This window comes from Trichomycterus rosablanca, chromosome 1 (genome assembly GCF_030014385.1).
Source record: "Trichomycterus rosablanca isolate fTriRos1 chromosome 1, fTriRos1.hap1, whole genome shotgun sequence".
Classification (NCBI taxonomy): Eukaryota; Metazoa; Chordata; class Actinopteri; order Siluriformes; family Trichomycteridae; genus Trichomycterus; species Trichomycterus rosablanca.
Genome location: NC_085988.1, coordinates 74764391 through 74778702, shown reverse-complemented (window position 1 = coordinate 74778702; position 14312 = coordinate 74764391). Strand labels below are relative to the sequence as shown.

Below are 14312 nucleotides of genomic sequence, written 5' to 3'. Positions count from 1 at the left end.
TGTTCTATTATAGTTTAAGGGCTTTAAGTGACATTTGAACATTTCTTTTTAAGGTCTGTACACGGCTTCCTAGATTTCCTTTCTGCAAAGGGGCGTGGCATTACAAGATTTTTTAACTTCTACAACTAAAGCAATTCATGTTTCACCCACAGGAGACATATTTAATTAGTCTTGCTGACCACGCTCACACGCACATGTAATGTTATCCAGTTCAGTCTGAAAAAACCCTTTAAAAATAGAGCTAACAGTGAAAATAAATCATGTGTCTTTGAGAGGTGTACAGATGCTCTGTTCACAGTATCGCTATAAGTGAGTCAGGAGTCGATTCATATGAAGCGAAGCGTAAGTTTTTACAGCAAAATACATTTAGCTCGGCCGCTCAGGTGGCGCAGCGGTAAAAACACACGCTGGAACAAGAGCTGGTATCTCTAATACATCGTATCAAGTGGAGAGGAAGCATGATGCAATCGGGCAATCGGGCAATTGGACACGCTAAAAGGGAGAAAAAGGGGAGAAAATGCATAAAAAAATACATTTAGGTCATTTCATGGTTTTGTGGCATTCATGCTCAATCAGGGGAACACATTGATAATGCTCACAGAAGCAGAGTTAGGCTGGTCGAGTGTTCCTAGCTAACTCTAGCTAGCTTTTTTTCTTGACCTTTTTTCTATACTACCCCTGATTAGCTTTACAGTGTTTCTGGAAATGAATTTAAACATAAGCTGCGTCCGGAATCGCATACTTCCATACTCAATAGTACGCGAGATGAGTACGCAAGAGCGGTTAGTATGTCCGAATACATAGTATACACAAAAAGGTACGCGAGAAGTACCTGGATGACCTACTTTTTGGGCAGCCATGTTTGAGTATGCAAGCGATGCACACTTGTGGTCCGCTAATGTATCCCATAATGCAACTGGAGATGCGTAGGCGTTCGAAGCGGAATAAGAAACAAGAAAGATGGCGGAAAACTGAGAGTCCTCTGTTTACAAGTGTAAGTAAGATAAATAAAATACAAATTTTTAAGACGAATAAATAACAAAAAGACGATAAATATCCAACATTTTGACGTCCCCACGTCATCACTTGACGTTGGTAAGATGGCGGATGTAGTACGTGTAGTCCATGACTGTGTTTCACATAACCTTGTGAACTGATGATTCTTGTGTAATGAGTAACTACTGTTCCTGTCATGAATGTAACCAAAGTGTAAAACTTGGTGTTAAAAACCTAATAAACAAACAAACAAACTTCAACAGCAGCATCTAATGGTACAGCAGTATAGAGCTGACTTGACTGTGGACAGTGACACTTGTTCCTGCAATTTCTGACTCATAGCAGACTTGTGTTTGGTGGTTCTGGTCAAGATATCACTGTTCGATAATAGTTTTACCTAGGACCTGCAGTTTAGTGACATTTCTAAAATTTTCTTTTTAAGGTCTGTACAGGGCTTCCCAGATTTCCTTTTTGCATTGCTTGTGGCTTTGTCTAATTAAGCATACTGATGTGGCAAAAAAGTCACATGTAGTCATTCATAATTACTAACAAGGAATTAGGAGGCCATGCCACAAAAATACAAACACACACTTTCCTACAGATACATAAAGCAACAAAAAGGGCTGCAGCAGTGCCAGTGCCAATAAATAATTGATGGGTTTACTGCTGTGCACAAAGTCAGCCTATTACCGTAAAAAGCATTTTTGCTACTGCACACAGGGATAAATGTAAGCTAAGCAACAGCGAAACAAAACCCAAGAGGCACCAGCATTTTTGAACACCCAGAGGGAAACAAGAAGAGCATACACAACTCTAAACAGCAGTCAGACACTGGTCTACTCTGGGTAGCATGGTACTGTGTACGTTCCCCAACATAATGGTATTTGTTAATGCAGTAGTGTAATAAAACATGGTGTAACTCATAAAAACGGTTAATTAATTTATTGTTAGTAACCACTTCATTTAGTCATGCTGCGAACACTGCCTGTTTGTGAAACATACAGCACATCCTGAACAGGGCGCCAGTCCATTGCATGGTACCACACTCAGTCACACCCAGTAGCAATTAAGGGTGTTTTCCACACTTGCACTTTTGTACTGAACCCAAGTCTGTTTGAAGTTTATAATGTTTGGGTAAGTGTAAAAGCAGTAAATGTTTTGGGTTCCTGTTCAGTACATTTGACTACAGGGTACAGAATGGCTCATAAAAACAACATGTGGGATTTAAAAAGGTAATTGTACAACCCCAAATCAGAAAGAGTTAGGACAGTATGGAAAATGCAAATAAAATAGAAATGCAGTGCTTCTTACATTTACTTTGACTTTTATTTTATTGCAGACAGGATGAACACAAGATATTATATGTTTTGGCTGCTCAACTTCATTTCATTATTTACTTGGCAAAGGTCATTTACACTTCTGTGATGGCAGCATTAATGCAGAAAAGTACATTGACATCTTACAGCAACATGTGCTGCCTTCAAGACGTCATCTTTTCCAGGGACGTCCATGCATTTTTTTAACAAGACAATGCAAAACCACATGCTGCACACGTTACAAAGGCATGGCTGCGGACAAAGAGGGTACGGCTACTGGATTGACCTGCCTGCAGTCCTGACCTGTCCCCAATAGAGAATTTTGAAAGGAAAAATGCGACAATGACGACCCCGTACTGTTGCACATCTTAAGACGTGTTTGCAGGAAGAATGGGACAAAATAAAAGCTGAAACACTAAATCACTTGGTATCCTCGGTGCCAAAATGTCTTTTAATTGTGGTGAAAAGGAATAGCAACATTACAAGGTGGTAAATGCTTTACTGTCCCAACGTTTTTTGGAATGCGTTGCAGGCCTGAAATGCAGGAATGGATGTTTATTAATAAATGAAATGAAGTTGAGCAGATAAAACATGAAATATCTCAGGTTCATCCTGTCTGCAATCAAATAATAGTCAAAGTAAATGTAAGAAATGTAAGCAAGTGTGTTTTTTTATAATTAGCTTTTTCCATGCCGTCCCAACTTTTTCTGATTTGGCGTTGTATTATTTTGCCCAGTATAACAGCAGCACAACTGTACGTGAGTGTAAAAAACTATTTTAAAGAAGCAGACTAAAACCAGAGCCAAGAATGGAAAGGCTATTTCTCTTCTGAAAGATGATGAGCAAGAAATAGGTTATACAGGATTTTTTTAGTAAATGGAAATGGGTGACTCCAGGTCTATTTGCTGCTCGAGGGAAACACTGTTCCAGTTTAAAATGTTTCCTGTCCAATAATATTTAATTCCTCACAGTTAAAATTAGTCATACTTTTAGGATCTATGCAAAATAATGGATAAAAAGTAAGTAACTGTCTGTGGCCACCACCAGCAAAACCATTCTCTTCTTTGGGGCTATCCTGATGTTCATTTACACCAAAGCAGGTGAAATAGATTCACAATTGCTTATGCTTCCTAACTGGACAGATTAATATCCCTTAAGTTTAAATGTTCCCATAAGTTTATTTAGCAGTGTATAAGGTGATAAAGTGCATAACTGGTCAGTTATGCACTATACTCAAAATATACTATACTATATATACTATAAGTATATACAATACTTTTTCCCACAAGCTATTTAGGTCCTCAACCAAAATAGCAATCAGGACTAAATTTACACCAAATTTAAATCTGATGCATTCTCTCTGATGCACCCTCTGAGGCATTTTTCAGTGTCAACTTTTTTAATGCCATCAGCAAAAGAATTTTTTTGTTGAGCGCGTAGCCACTGATGCACTGCTGCATCACATGATCATCATCATCATCACATGAAAATCTTCTTCCCTTTAAAGCTTCAAGCGGTCCAAAAAAGTTTGAAATCAGATGGCGCTAAATACGAACTATAAGCTCTCTCAGTTTCTCAGACACGATCAATTACTACTCCTCCCACCCTCACAGTTTCCAACCGAAATATAAAAGTGCAGAAACTTTTAAAGAGCCCTCGTAATAATAGGAGATGCTTGTGTAAACATGTAAAGCATTGGAATGCATGCAGATGAATCAGTCCATAAAATAGAGAAAAACAAAGAAATAAAAACTCAGATTGTAAAGTATAAGTTATCAAATCTAGAAAAAGAAAGAAGGGTAAAGTCTGTAGCATAGAGACTGTAAGACATTTTCTGTAATGAAAAAGAAAGAATATCCAAAACCCAAAAAGCTGCAATAAAATGTCCAATGAGTTCTGACAAAGCAATTAGTGGAACAGTTGGTTCTGGCTAAGTGTTTACGAGTTTAGTTTTATTTCAGATTGAAGAAAGACAACCAAGCATATTAGAGGTGTTAAAGAGGTGATGTAGGACAGATCACTTACGGGACACCGATCTCAAACACGTTGTTTTGAATGAGCTGCTTCCCCAACATGATGATGCTCAGCTGAATACATAACTCGATTAAACAACCTCCAGGAGCACACTGAGAGCGTGACAGAGAGACAGAAAGAACAGAAAACACCCAACATTTCACAAAGGCTCCTCAAGTACAATATGTGATTAAAGCATTATTAAGATGCAAGAAAAGAGATTCATCTCCATTTACCTCTTCCATCCGATACTGATTGAACACATGAACGTAGTCTCCAGGCCGGCCAGCAAACCTAATGACAAAAAAGGAAAGATTAAATGAGGACAACTGCTTATATTTACATTTATGAAATTTAAAAGACACAATTTTCCAAATTGACTAACAACTGTGACTAAATAAAATGCAAGCAATTGAGATTTAAGGGCCTTGCTCAGGGGTCTAACAGTGACAACTTGGTGCTGGTGGGGCTTGAATTGCTATTTTCTGATTACTAGTCCAGTTTCTTAACCAATAAGCTACCACTTCACTCATAAACTGCTCAATCTTCTTTCTTTTCAAAGTTTGAATAAAAGATGGATAGTTAACTAGGTCAATTTTTTTGCAAACAAGGCTTCAGTACAGGACTAACTGTAAAAATATATTACACTTCAAATGGGTTATGTCCATGTATGTTGTGTATAAAATGTTAATTTTGTTTACAAAAACATTTTCATTTTTAGTCAAAACTGCATTGATAATATTGGATTAAATAACAGCGATGCATTCTTAGTCTTTGTCACCCAATAACTGATAAATTTTTACCAGGTGTGAACTTTTAATGAAATGTACATCAGCATAATAATACATCATTCAGTCATTATGAAACAAATGAAAAAAATAACAAGGTTAGATTATAAACCAGTATTTTTTTTAAGCTGTATTAATGCATGTTTAACTATCTCTGCAGGAATGCTGGAAGAGAATCTGCCAGTTTTAATTTTCATTTAATTTGTTTTAATGTACAAATGCTATTGCAGCAAAAACATGTCAACTATTACATGTTGTAAGAGGTTGTATGAGGAAACATTAGTCTAGCAGTTATGTAGCACTAGCAGAACATGCCAATGAGTTTTAGATGGCTGTTTGTTTGTTTATTAGGATTTTTAAAGTCATGTTTTACACTTTGGCTACATTCATGACAGAAACGGTAGTTACTAGTTACACAAGATTCACCGGTTCACAAGTTTTAATGTCAAACACAGTCAAGGACAATTCTGTATCTCCACACAGCCTGAGTAGTTGTGCATATGCTTTTGCATCTTATTATGGTCTCCTGGGTGTCATAAGATAAAGGATGGATGGAATCATTACTAAAATAATGCATACATGTGTTTTTAACTCTGTCTGTATGAATCTTTTAAACAATGCCGACTCTTTTCTTACTATAAAACTAAGCATCGCAATAAGAACAAAAATTTGGAACTTTGAAGATCCACCAATATCCTTGTCTTTTTGTTTCAATAAAGAAGACTAAAGACTCCCATAATTATCACCATTATTAGCCCTATACACGTGTTGTACCAGCTTCGCTATGGTAACGTCACAAAGGCCAGAATAAGCATAATACTTATGCTTTTTAGGGTAGTGGAAAAAATGGCTCCACTGAGAAACATTGGGCTTAAGGCAGGAATACCCCAGACAGGGTGCCAATCCATCACAGGACTTCAGCCATCCACCCCCCAGCCATAGCCAATCATGTCTGTGTAAATGCCCAGCTGGCCGACAGCACCCCTGAGATTCAAACCCAGATCTCAGCAGTGGTAGGCTGGCGTAATAGACTGCTGTGCCACCAGCACATTATCACATAAACAAAACATGGTGTCCAAACTTTTGCATAAAAACTACATGTACATAATAATACATGTGGTTTTTAATACAAATAATAATACATGTTTTTAATGTGTATACTTCCAGGTATTTAAACCAATAATTAAATAGTAAAAATGTCAGTTTTACCACAATCATTTTGTTTAAATGCTGTTTTTTGACTCACTTAATTTAAAAGGAACACAAAAATGTGGTAAAATCCCAGCAGTGGCTTATTCAAAAGTTTAATAAATTTATTGTTCATTTGGTAGATCACTATGGCACTGGAATTGCAATTAAGATGCACAAACTAAATGCTGTGTAAATTTGACATTCTTAAGTCAGTTTAAATTTGTCAACATAGTAAATTGATAACCTATTGATGACACAGTCTTTGTGCAATAGCCTTTATCAATAAAACTAGCTAAAGGTTGGACATGTCCACCTACCTTCCTTTGAAGAAGGCTACATAGAATATGGGTGCATAGGCATTCATGAACTTTAGCAGAAAGGCTTTTAGAATCAGGCGCTCCTCAAAGCCGGACTCTGTCTTAGGGATTTCTGTAAACATATGGGATTACATGTGGTAAAGTTTGCTCGCTAAATCATGTAACATTAAAAATGATTTCCCAGGCCAAAGTAGTGTTGACAGAAAACAATAAAGTCATCATGTCATCACAAAAACAACACAAGTAATAGTGTAGTATAATTATGAGATTTACCAGATGGACGTTTTAAAAAAAAGGCAGACAGGCACAGACTGAGAAGTGCCAATCACTGTGTCCTTCAAACGTGACTCAGGTCTAGTACAGCGATCTAGCACTAAGTGTCCTAAAACATGATTGGACATTACATTCTTACTGAATGTGGCCAATATGTGTGATTAAGTGCAGATTGATGGTTAAATATGGGCAATTATATGCATTTAAAAAGAAACCCACAACACAATAAAATGTAGAAATAAATTGGTCTGAACACTTTCTGAATCCACAGTACATCTAGCAATGTTACAGTACATCTTACAGTACATGTTACAGTACATCTAGCAACAGTACATCTAGCATCTAGCAAAATTAATTTGGGAGTTCTATAAGGTATATGTATATATTCACCGACCAGGCATAACATTATGACCATTATGTGAAGTAAATAACACTGATTATCTCTTTATCACAGCACCTGTTATTAGGTGGGATATATTAGGCAGCAAGTGAACATTTTATCCTCAAAGTTGATGTGTTAGAAGCGGGAAAAATGGGCAAGTGTAAGGATTTGAACGAGTTTGACAAGGGCCAAGGGCTGCTAGACGCCTGCAGCCCTTGTGGGGTGTTCACAGTCTGCAGTGGTCAGTATCTATCAAAAGTGGTCCAAGGAAGGAACAGTGGTAAACCGGCGACGGGGTCATGGGCGGCCAGGGCTCAGTGATGCACGTGGGGAGCGAAGGTTGGCCCTTGTGGTTTGATCCAACGGACGAGCTACTGTAGCTCAAATTGCTGAAGAACTTAATGCTGGTTCTGATAGAAAGGTGTCAGAATACACAGTGCATCGCAGTTGCAGGGCTTTTTTGGCAGCAAAAGGAGGACCAACACAATATTAGGAAGGTGGTCATAATGTTATGCCTAATCAGTGTAAATATATATATCTGCAAAAAATATTTTTGGTTGAGAGTGTAGCCACTGATGCTGCCTTCACATCATTATCACATGAAAATCTTCCTCCCCTTAAAGGTCGAAATCAGACGGTGCTAAATACGGACTATAAGCTCTCTCTCAGACTCTCAGACACAACCACCTATTTGTATTATGCAGTGTTCTATGAAACTTACCCAGCTCGGTAAGCCAGACAGCGACAGAGCCATAGATCTCATCCAGAATCAGGATGACCACGAGGTTGATAATGACGGCTGTGGCCGTGACCGTCACTCGCACGCTGGATTTGATCTGTGGGTCGGGGCTCGCAGCCAGCATGGCTGAAATAGTAATGCGGTACATGATCACCGCAAACACTGCAGCAAAGGTCACACAGAACTGCAGAGAGTGGAAGACCAGGGGAAAAAGGTGCCAAGTAAAAACAGGTAAAATGGAGAAAAACTAATAAAAACATACATGAAATAAATATTTTGATTGTATTTATTCTGTTTGGTGTCATGAACGGTTTTGATTAAAGGACAAACTTACCATTAAAAGAATGGAGGAAACATTAACGAAATATCCAGGTAACCTGTCCTTCCAAGTAAGCTGCTCATCTTCCGACTGTGAGAGACAGGGAGGAAAGAGAACGACATGTAGGAAGAGAAAGAGAAGCAAAGATTTATTATGTGTTTGTGTATACCAGTGTTGTGAGTGTTCTGGTCTTGCAAATTGGTCTTGCACTAAGATCAAAGTTAGTTGAGCTGTAGTCTCTATTGGTAATGTTCTGCAATTTTATAGGATCCGTGAGTCCTGCTGGAGCAAATACCAGTATATTCCAAATGGCTTCCAAACCACCAGTCAGCACTAAAACACTTTCCACCCAAACAAAATGCTTTAACTATACTTGTTCAAGTTTTACAGCTAAACCAAAGCAATCAGGCCAAAAAAAAGCATCCTGCAGCATTGGTGCATCAAAGTATGTAGACATGTAGACAAAAGAAACAAGTCTCAGGCACCAGCAAATTTATCAGATTACTGGTTGGAACTTGAGTTCAAGCTGAATCAGCAGAACATTAATGAGAATAAAATAGACTTGTGGTTACATCTAGGCTAAACTTTTTGACAATGAGTAAAAATAGGTGGCACATTAGCAGCTTTAAGAAGTACACACCACTGAATCAGCATTGACTAGAAATGACAGAAATAAGAGAAACAATGTAAATACATAAATGATAAATAGCTCACATAAAACTAGTCTGGCTAAGGATTTCTCCACACATTTCTTTCTGCTCTAATTGGGCTTATTAAGAAAGTACCAGCACCACCCACCACACAGAGGCACCAGCCCCGATTAAAACAGTATGTGTTTCGGCTCTGGAACTGCTGGACAGTAACACATTAGAAAAGCTCTGGGAACATCCCTGCTTTTGGGCTTTGTAAAACAACAAATGTAGGTCATGCAATACAGTCGTTTATCACACACCACAATGTGCTTTAGCTGGCACTACTTCATCATGCATGTAAGAGCCACACTTACATGCACTGTGAAGTGTGAATGATCTCAACAGTACTGAGGTATATGATGGTATATGATTTGTTTATGCATTTTCTCCCCTTTTTCTCCCTTTTTATCGCATCCAATTGCCCACGCCCGCTCCGACACGTGGCCAGTAGCCGTATGCATCTTATCACCTACACTTTGACAGTGCAGTGCAGCTCAGCATTGTGTACGGAGAGACACACCCTGAGAGCACTCTTTTCTCATCTCTGTACAGGCGCCATCAATCAGCCAGCAGAGGTCGTAATTGCACCAGTCATGAGAGAGGGACCCCATCCGGCTCAGTCCTGTCCATATCTGAACAACAGGCCAATCGTTGTTCATGTGGCCGCTCAGCCTAGCCGGCAGACAGAGCTCTGATTCCAGCGTGTGTTTTTACCTCTGTGCCACCTGAGCGGCCCTCTAATATAATTTTTACATATGAACATAATGAACATGTTTTGTAGTATGTGGTTTGGGACACATTATATTAAGGGGTGCACATCAACACAGTTTAACTGACTACACTGTAGCCTTAATAGAAATCTCTAAACATGTAAACATTGGTAAACTGAACATCGGAAGAAAAGATTTGAAAGGTAGCTTAAATTTCAAGGCAATATTTTGCTAGGTTATGGATTCTACTCCTTCAGACATTAACAGTGAACACATTATAGAAATCTGTAGTCAGGTTTTAAAGAGAAAGTATGTGGGTGTAGTATTGCCTGCACTTCGCCACAATGCATAACCAAATGTTCAAATGGCATTGTTGTTACCAGATCACTACTAGCTGTAAAATTTGACAGAAGTGCAAAATCCTGTCATCATCTGGTTAAGTCTATGTCTCTGACACAGACCCACATGCATCAGTGACAAATGGCTTGGGCGTCATCAGTGGCTGCAATTCAACTGTCCACATGGCACACACTGTTCCACTAGGGGCAAGTTAGGCCATTTGGGTAATTACTGACACACTTGTGGAGATTTCCTCTGAGGCCATATGGCACCTTGTAAAGATTCAGGAGCAGATTGACGTCACAGTAAGTCCCTGTCCTTTCTCTCTTTCTCTCTCTCTGATCAGATAAAAGGGCAAGCCGGGATTTCTATAAGGTACACCACGCAGCAAAAAGAAGAACCTCAACAGAGAAGCTTTAAAGCATTGAGTCCTGAGACATTTTAGCACTAATTTCAGTTCTATGATGCTGTGGCACAAATACAACATGTAGCAGGAAGTTCCCTTCTGATTACTGTTTTAATTCAAACATACACTATATGGGCAAATATAAATGGGCAAAATTACAAAGTTCAAATGCTTCAGCTACACCCATTGCTAACAGATATATAAACTATATTTATACTGTATAAAGTTACAGAATTATTATCAGAATAATAAATATACTTCCAGCTTTGTGGAAAACATTTGAAGAAGGCTGTTTCCTGTTATTGGGCGGCACGGTGGCTAAGTGGGTAGCACTGTCGCCTCACAGCAAGAAGGTCCTGGGTTTGATCCCCAGGTGGGGCGGTCCGGGTCCTTTCTGTGTGGAGTTTGCATGTTCTCCCCGTGTCCATGTGGGTTTCCTCCGGGTGCGCCGGTTCCCTCCCACAGTCCAAAGACATGCAAGTGAGGTGAATTGGAGACACTAAATTTCCCTATAGGTGAATGGGTGTGTGTATGTGTATGTGTACGTGTGTCTGCCCTGCGATGGACTGGGGTCCCGTCCAGGATGTTGCTGTGTGCCTTGCGCCCATTGAAAGCTGGGGTAGGCTCCACCACCCCGCGATAAAAAAATGAATGAATTAATTAATTAATGTTTCCTGTTTTAGCATGATTGTGCCCCTGTGCACAAACAAGGTCTGTAATGGCATGATCTGACAAGTTTTTGTGGGGAAGAACTCCAGTGTCCCTCACAGAGGCTAGACCTCAACTCCACTGAACACCTTAGGATGAACTGGAACATGGAGTAAACAAGTGGACCTTGCATTACCAGTGCCTAAATTCATAAATGCTTATTTAACTAAAAAAAAGCACACATTTTGACAGACACACCTGTCTTGTGGAAACTGTTATTAACTGACTCAAGTGGTGTGGGCCAAGAAATGTTCTAGAATCCCCATAAGATAAATCACTAATTGACTGGTGTCTGTATAGCAGGTGTGGGCCATCCCAATAAGATTCTAAAAATGCCTATATATTTATACAAGCTCAGAGTCACTTATGGATTTATTGAATTTAACTAACCACTTGCTGTGGATCTGGAACCACTGGGAAACCCAGAAAATATACAACCTAGACATACAGCCAATCGAGTGCATGGTACCACATTCAAACACTTAGTTACTTTTACACAAGTGCTTAGTGTATTAGGTTACCTTCAGGATATTTCAGACGTAAAACAAAAAACAGTGCATTGACATGAGGATCATGAGGATTAGAAACATTCTTACAGTAGTGGGAATGGTGGGAAGAATCAAACCAAGCCATTAGGACCCTGTTGTTCTATAACATTTATGCATATAAATAAATATTTCATTAATAAAATGATGCTAAATCAAATGACCAACATGAGAATACAATAGAATTAAGAGGGTTTCAATGTAGCATTAAAACAGCGGGAATGAATTCTGTGCCAATCATGGTCAAACAAACCAGTGGGGGGTGCAATCCAGTAGACAGATGGGCTTGTGTGCATAGTTTAACCACAGAGACGATGGCACTAGGATGTACCCTAGGACAATCAAGCTCACACTGTACAGGAACTAAGAGGCTGTTACCAGAAATCACAGGACAGCTTTAGATGTCTTGTAAAGTACAGGTTTTGACAAATCAGAGCTGTTTCGACAGCATATTAGGTGATTGGTCCTAATGTTTTGACTGACATATAATTATATCATCATATCACTATAGAAGCTGGTGATGAAACACATACAAGCAAAAGGTTGCAAGGAACATACAGCCCCTGATAAATGGTTTGCACAGGACTGCAGTGACATCTGCAGATTAATAACTCATTTATTTTGTAATGCCAGGAAAGAAATGTTCTAGATTCCCTGCTATGATATCTAAAATATTTTATTTAACTTTCAACATGTCACCATTAATCAAGCTGTGGAAATACAAATTGCCTGTTCATTTTATAAATAAGCCTTGTGAGCTTTTACACCACCTGTGGTTTCACTGAAATGAGTCAAATCCCGGCGGATCCGGAGGATGATAAAAGCAGCAAGACTTTGTGATCAATAGGAAGTCTAAAATTCCCTAAAGAAAATTATACACACACACAAGCATAAATATTTTTAATAGCTGTTTGAGTGGCGCAGCTGTAAATTACGTAACCCACTACCTCTGGCATCCAGGTTTTGATTCTCCAGAAGTGCTATCGGCCCATTCGGCATCTTACATAAGGACATGGCTATGTCCAAGGAAGGGGTTGGGGAATTGGTATCCTGTCTGGGGTGTGTCACTGCATTATGCCATTACAATGCCAATAATTTAGGAGAAGCTAGACCCAACCTGGATAAAGCTGTGGTAAAACAGATGATGATTTTTATTTCATTTTCATCCCACTTTATCCTGGTCAAGGTCATGGCGGGTTCAGTTCCACTGGGAAACATTTGGTACAAGGAAGGAATACAGGGCCTGGATAGGGCACCAATCCATCGCAGGGCTTTGACAACCCCCCTCCCACTTCCTCCCTGGTGCAGAAAATTTGAGGCCTTGTATGCATTAGTCTATTCCTTCGGGACTGCTTTCAGTTTATTCCCAGTTATCACAAATACCTGTGTTTCATTACAGAAGTTACGAATTGGCATAACCAAATATAGCTTGTAGAACACACTGATAAGCTTGTCATTAAGTGTTTGGGGTTTGATGTAAGCATAATGATGAGATGAGGGTCTCTCACTCAGACACACTGACTTGTTTATTTAAACGTAAAGTTAATGTGCATCAGTGTAGCGCTCTCTGCTGGCCAGTATGTGTACATACTACTGACAGCACCGGCTCTTTTAAGAAAATGCACCAGTTTGTCTCAACCTCACATCAATTACCACAAACGATTTTTTAAAGTTTCTTACCTCCCCAAAAAAAAATCAGAAAGCTTATTAACACAAAGAACATTCATAATGGAGGTCTGAATTTAGAAAATGTGATTATATGATTCAAATCCAAATCTACAACTGTTAAGCGCTTAGGGTGAGAAATGTCCCTTCAAATAGCTGTCCAGTCCAGCCAGTAATCACTGGCACAAAGCAGAACTGCACTCTAAAGAGGGAATACATTTACAAGATTTACATCTTGCTAAGTTACATGTGACTAATCCATGGCATAAAACATTATAACAGGATAATTAGGATACAGTAGACCCTTGACTTTGAATTTAATTAGTTCCAAGGGGCTGTTCTTAAGTCAAAATGTTCGTTAGTTAAACCTATTTTTCCCATAAGAAATCATGTAAATAGAATTAATCTGTGCCAGACCTTTCAAACCACCCCTTACCTAACCTCTCTAATGTCTTAAATTGTCTTTTTTGTTATAAATACAAGTATATTTTCCCTTAAATCTTAAATTATAGAATAGACATTACTGTAATAAACAATAATAAACAACAATACACAGTAGTACTGTACTGTACATAAAAACACACACCACATTTCAGTACAGTACTATGCTGTATGATACACCATCATAAATTTCCTTCTTTTTTATAAAATGTATCTACCAGAAACAACAATAACTCTCATATTTCTCTATTATTTCCTTCTTTATTTTAATAGTGTTGTATTTTGTAGGTGTAATTGCACGAAAGAATGAATAGTTTACTGAGCCGAATTCCTTCTTCTCTCTCACTCACTGTCTCCTCTGTCTGATACACAGTGACACCTACTGGCAGGAGTAATTATACAACACAACAAATAGTAATATATTTTTTCATTTTCTCACCACTACGCTTTCTCTGCACATTGTTTATGGCCA

At 38.7% G+C, this 14312-nt stretch overlaps 1 protein-coding gene across 1 annotated transcript in view; it reads right to left on the bottom strand.

The window, feature by feature from the left end:
- Positions 1 to 14312, bottom strand: part of ano2b (anoctamin 2b) — a 94208-nt gene that overhangs the window by 28456 nt on the left and 51440 nt on the right. Inside the window, exons 18-22 of the mRNA XM_063006510.1 lie at positions 8350 to 8424; positions 7998 to 8199; positions 6622 to 6733; positions 4562 to 4619; positions 4338 to 4438 (exon numbers count right to left, since the gene is read on the bottom strand). Of these exons, the coding sequence (XP_062862580.1) occupies positions 4338 to 4438; positions 4562 to 4619; positions 6622 to 6733; positions 7998 to 8199; positions 8350 to 8424 (548 nt within the window). The remainder of the gene's footprint in view (positions 1 to 4337; positions 4439 to 4561; positions 4620 to 6621; positions 6734 to 7997; positions 8200 to 8349; positions 8425 to 14312) is intronic.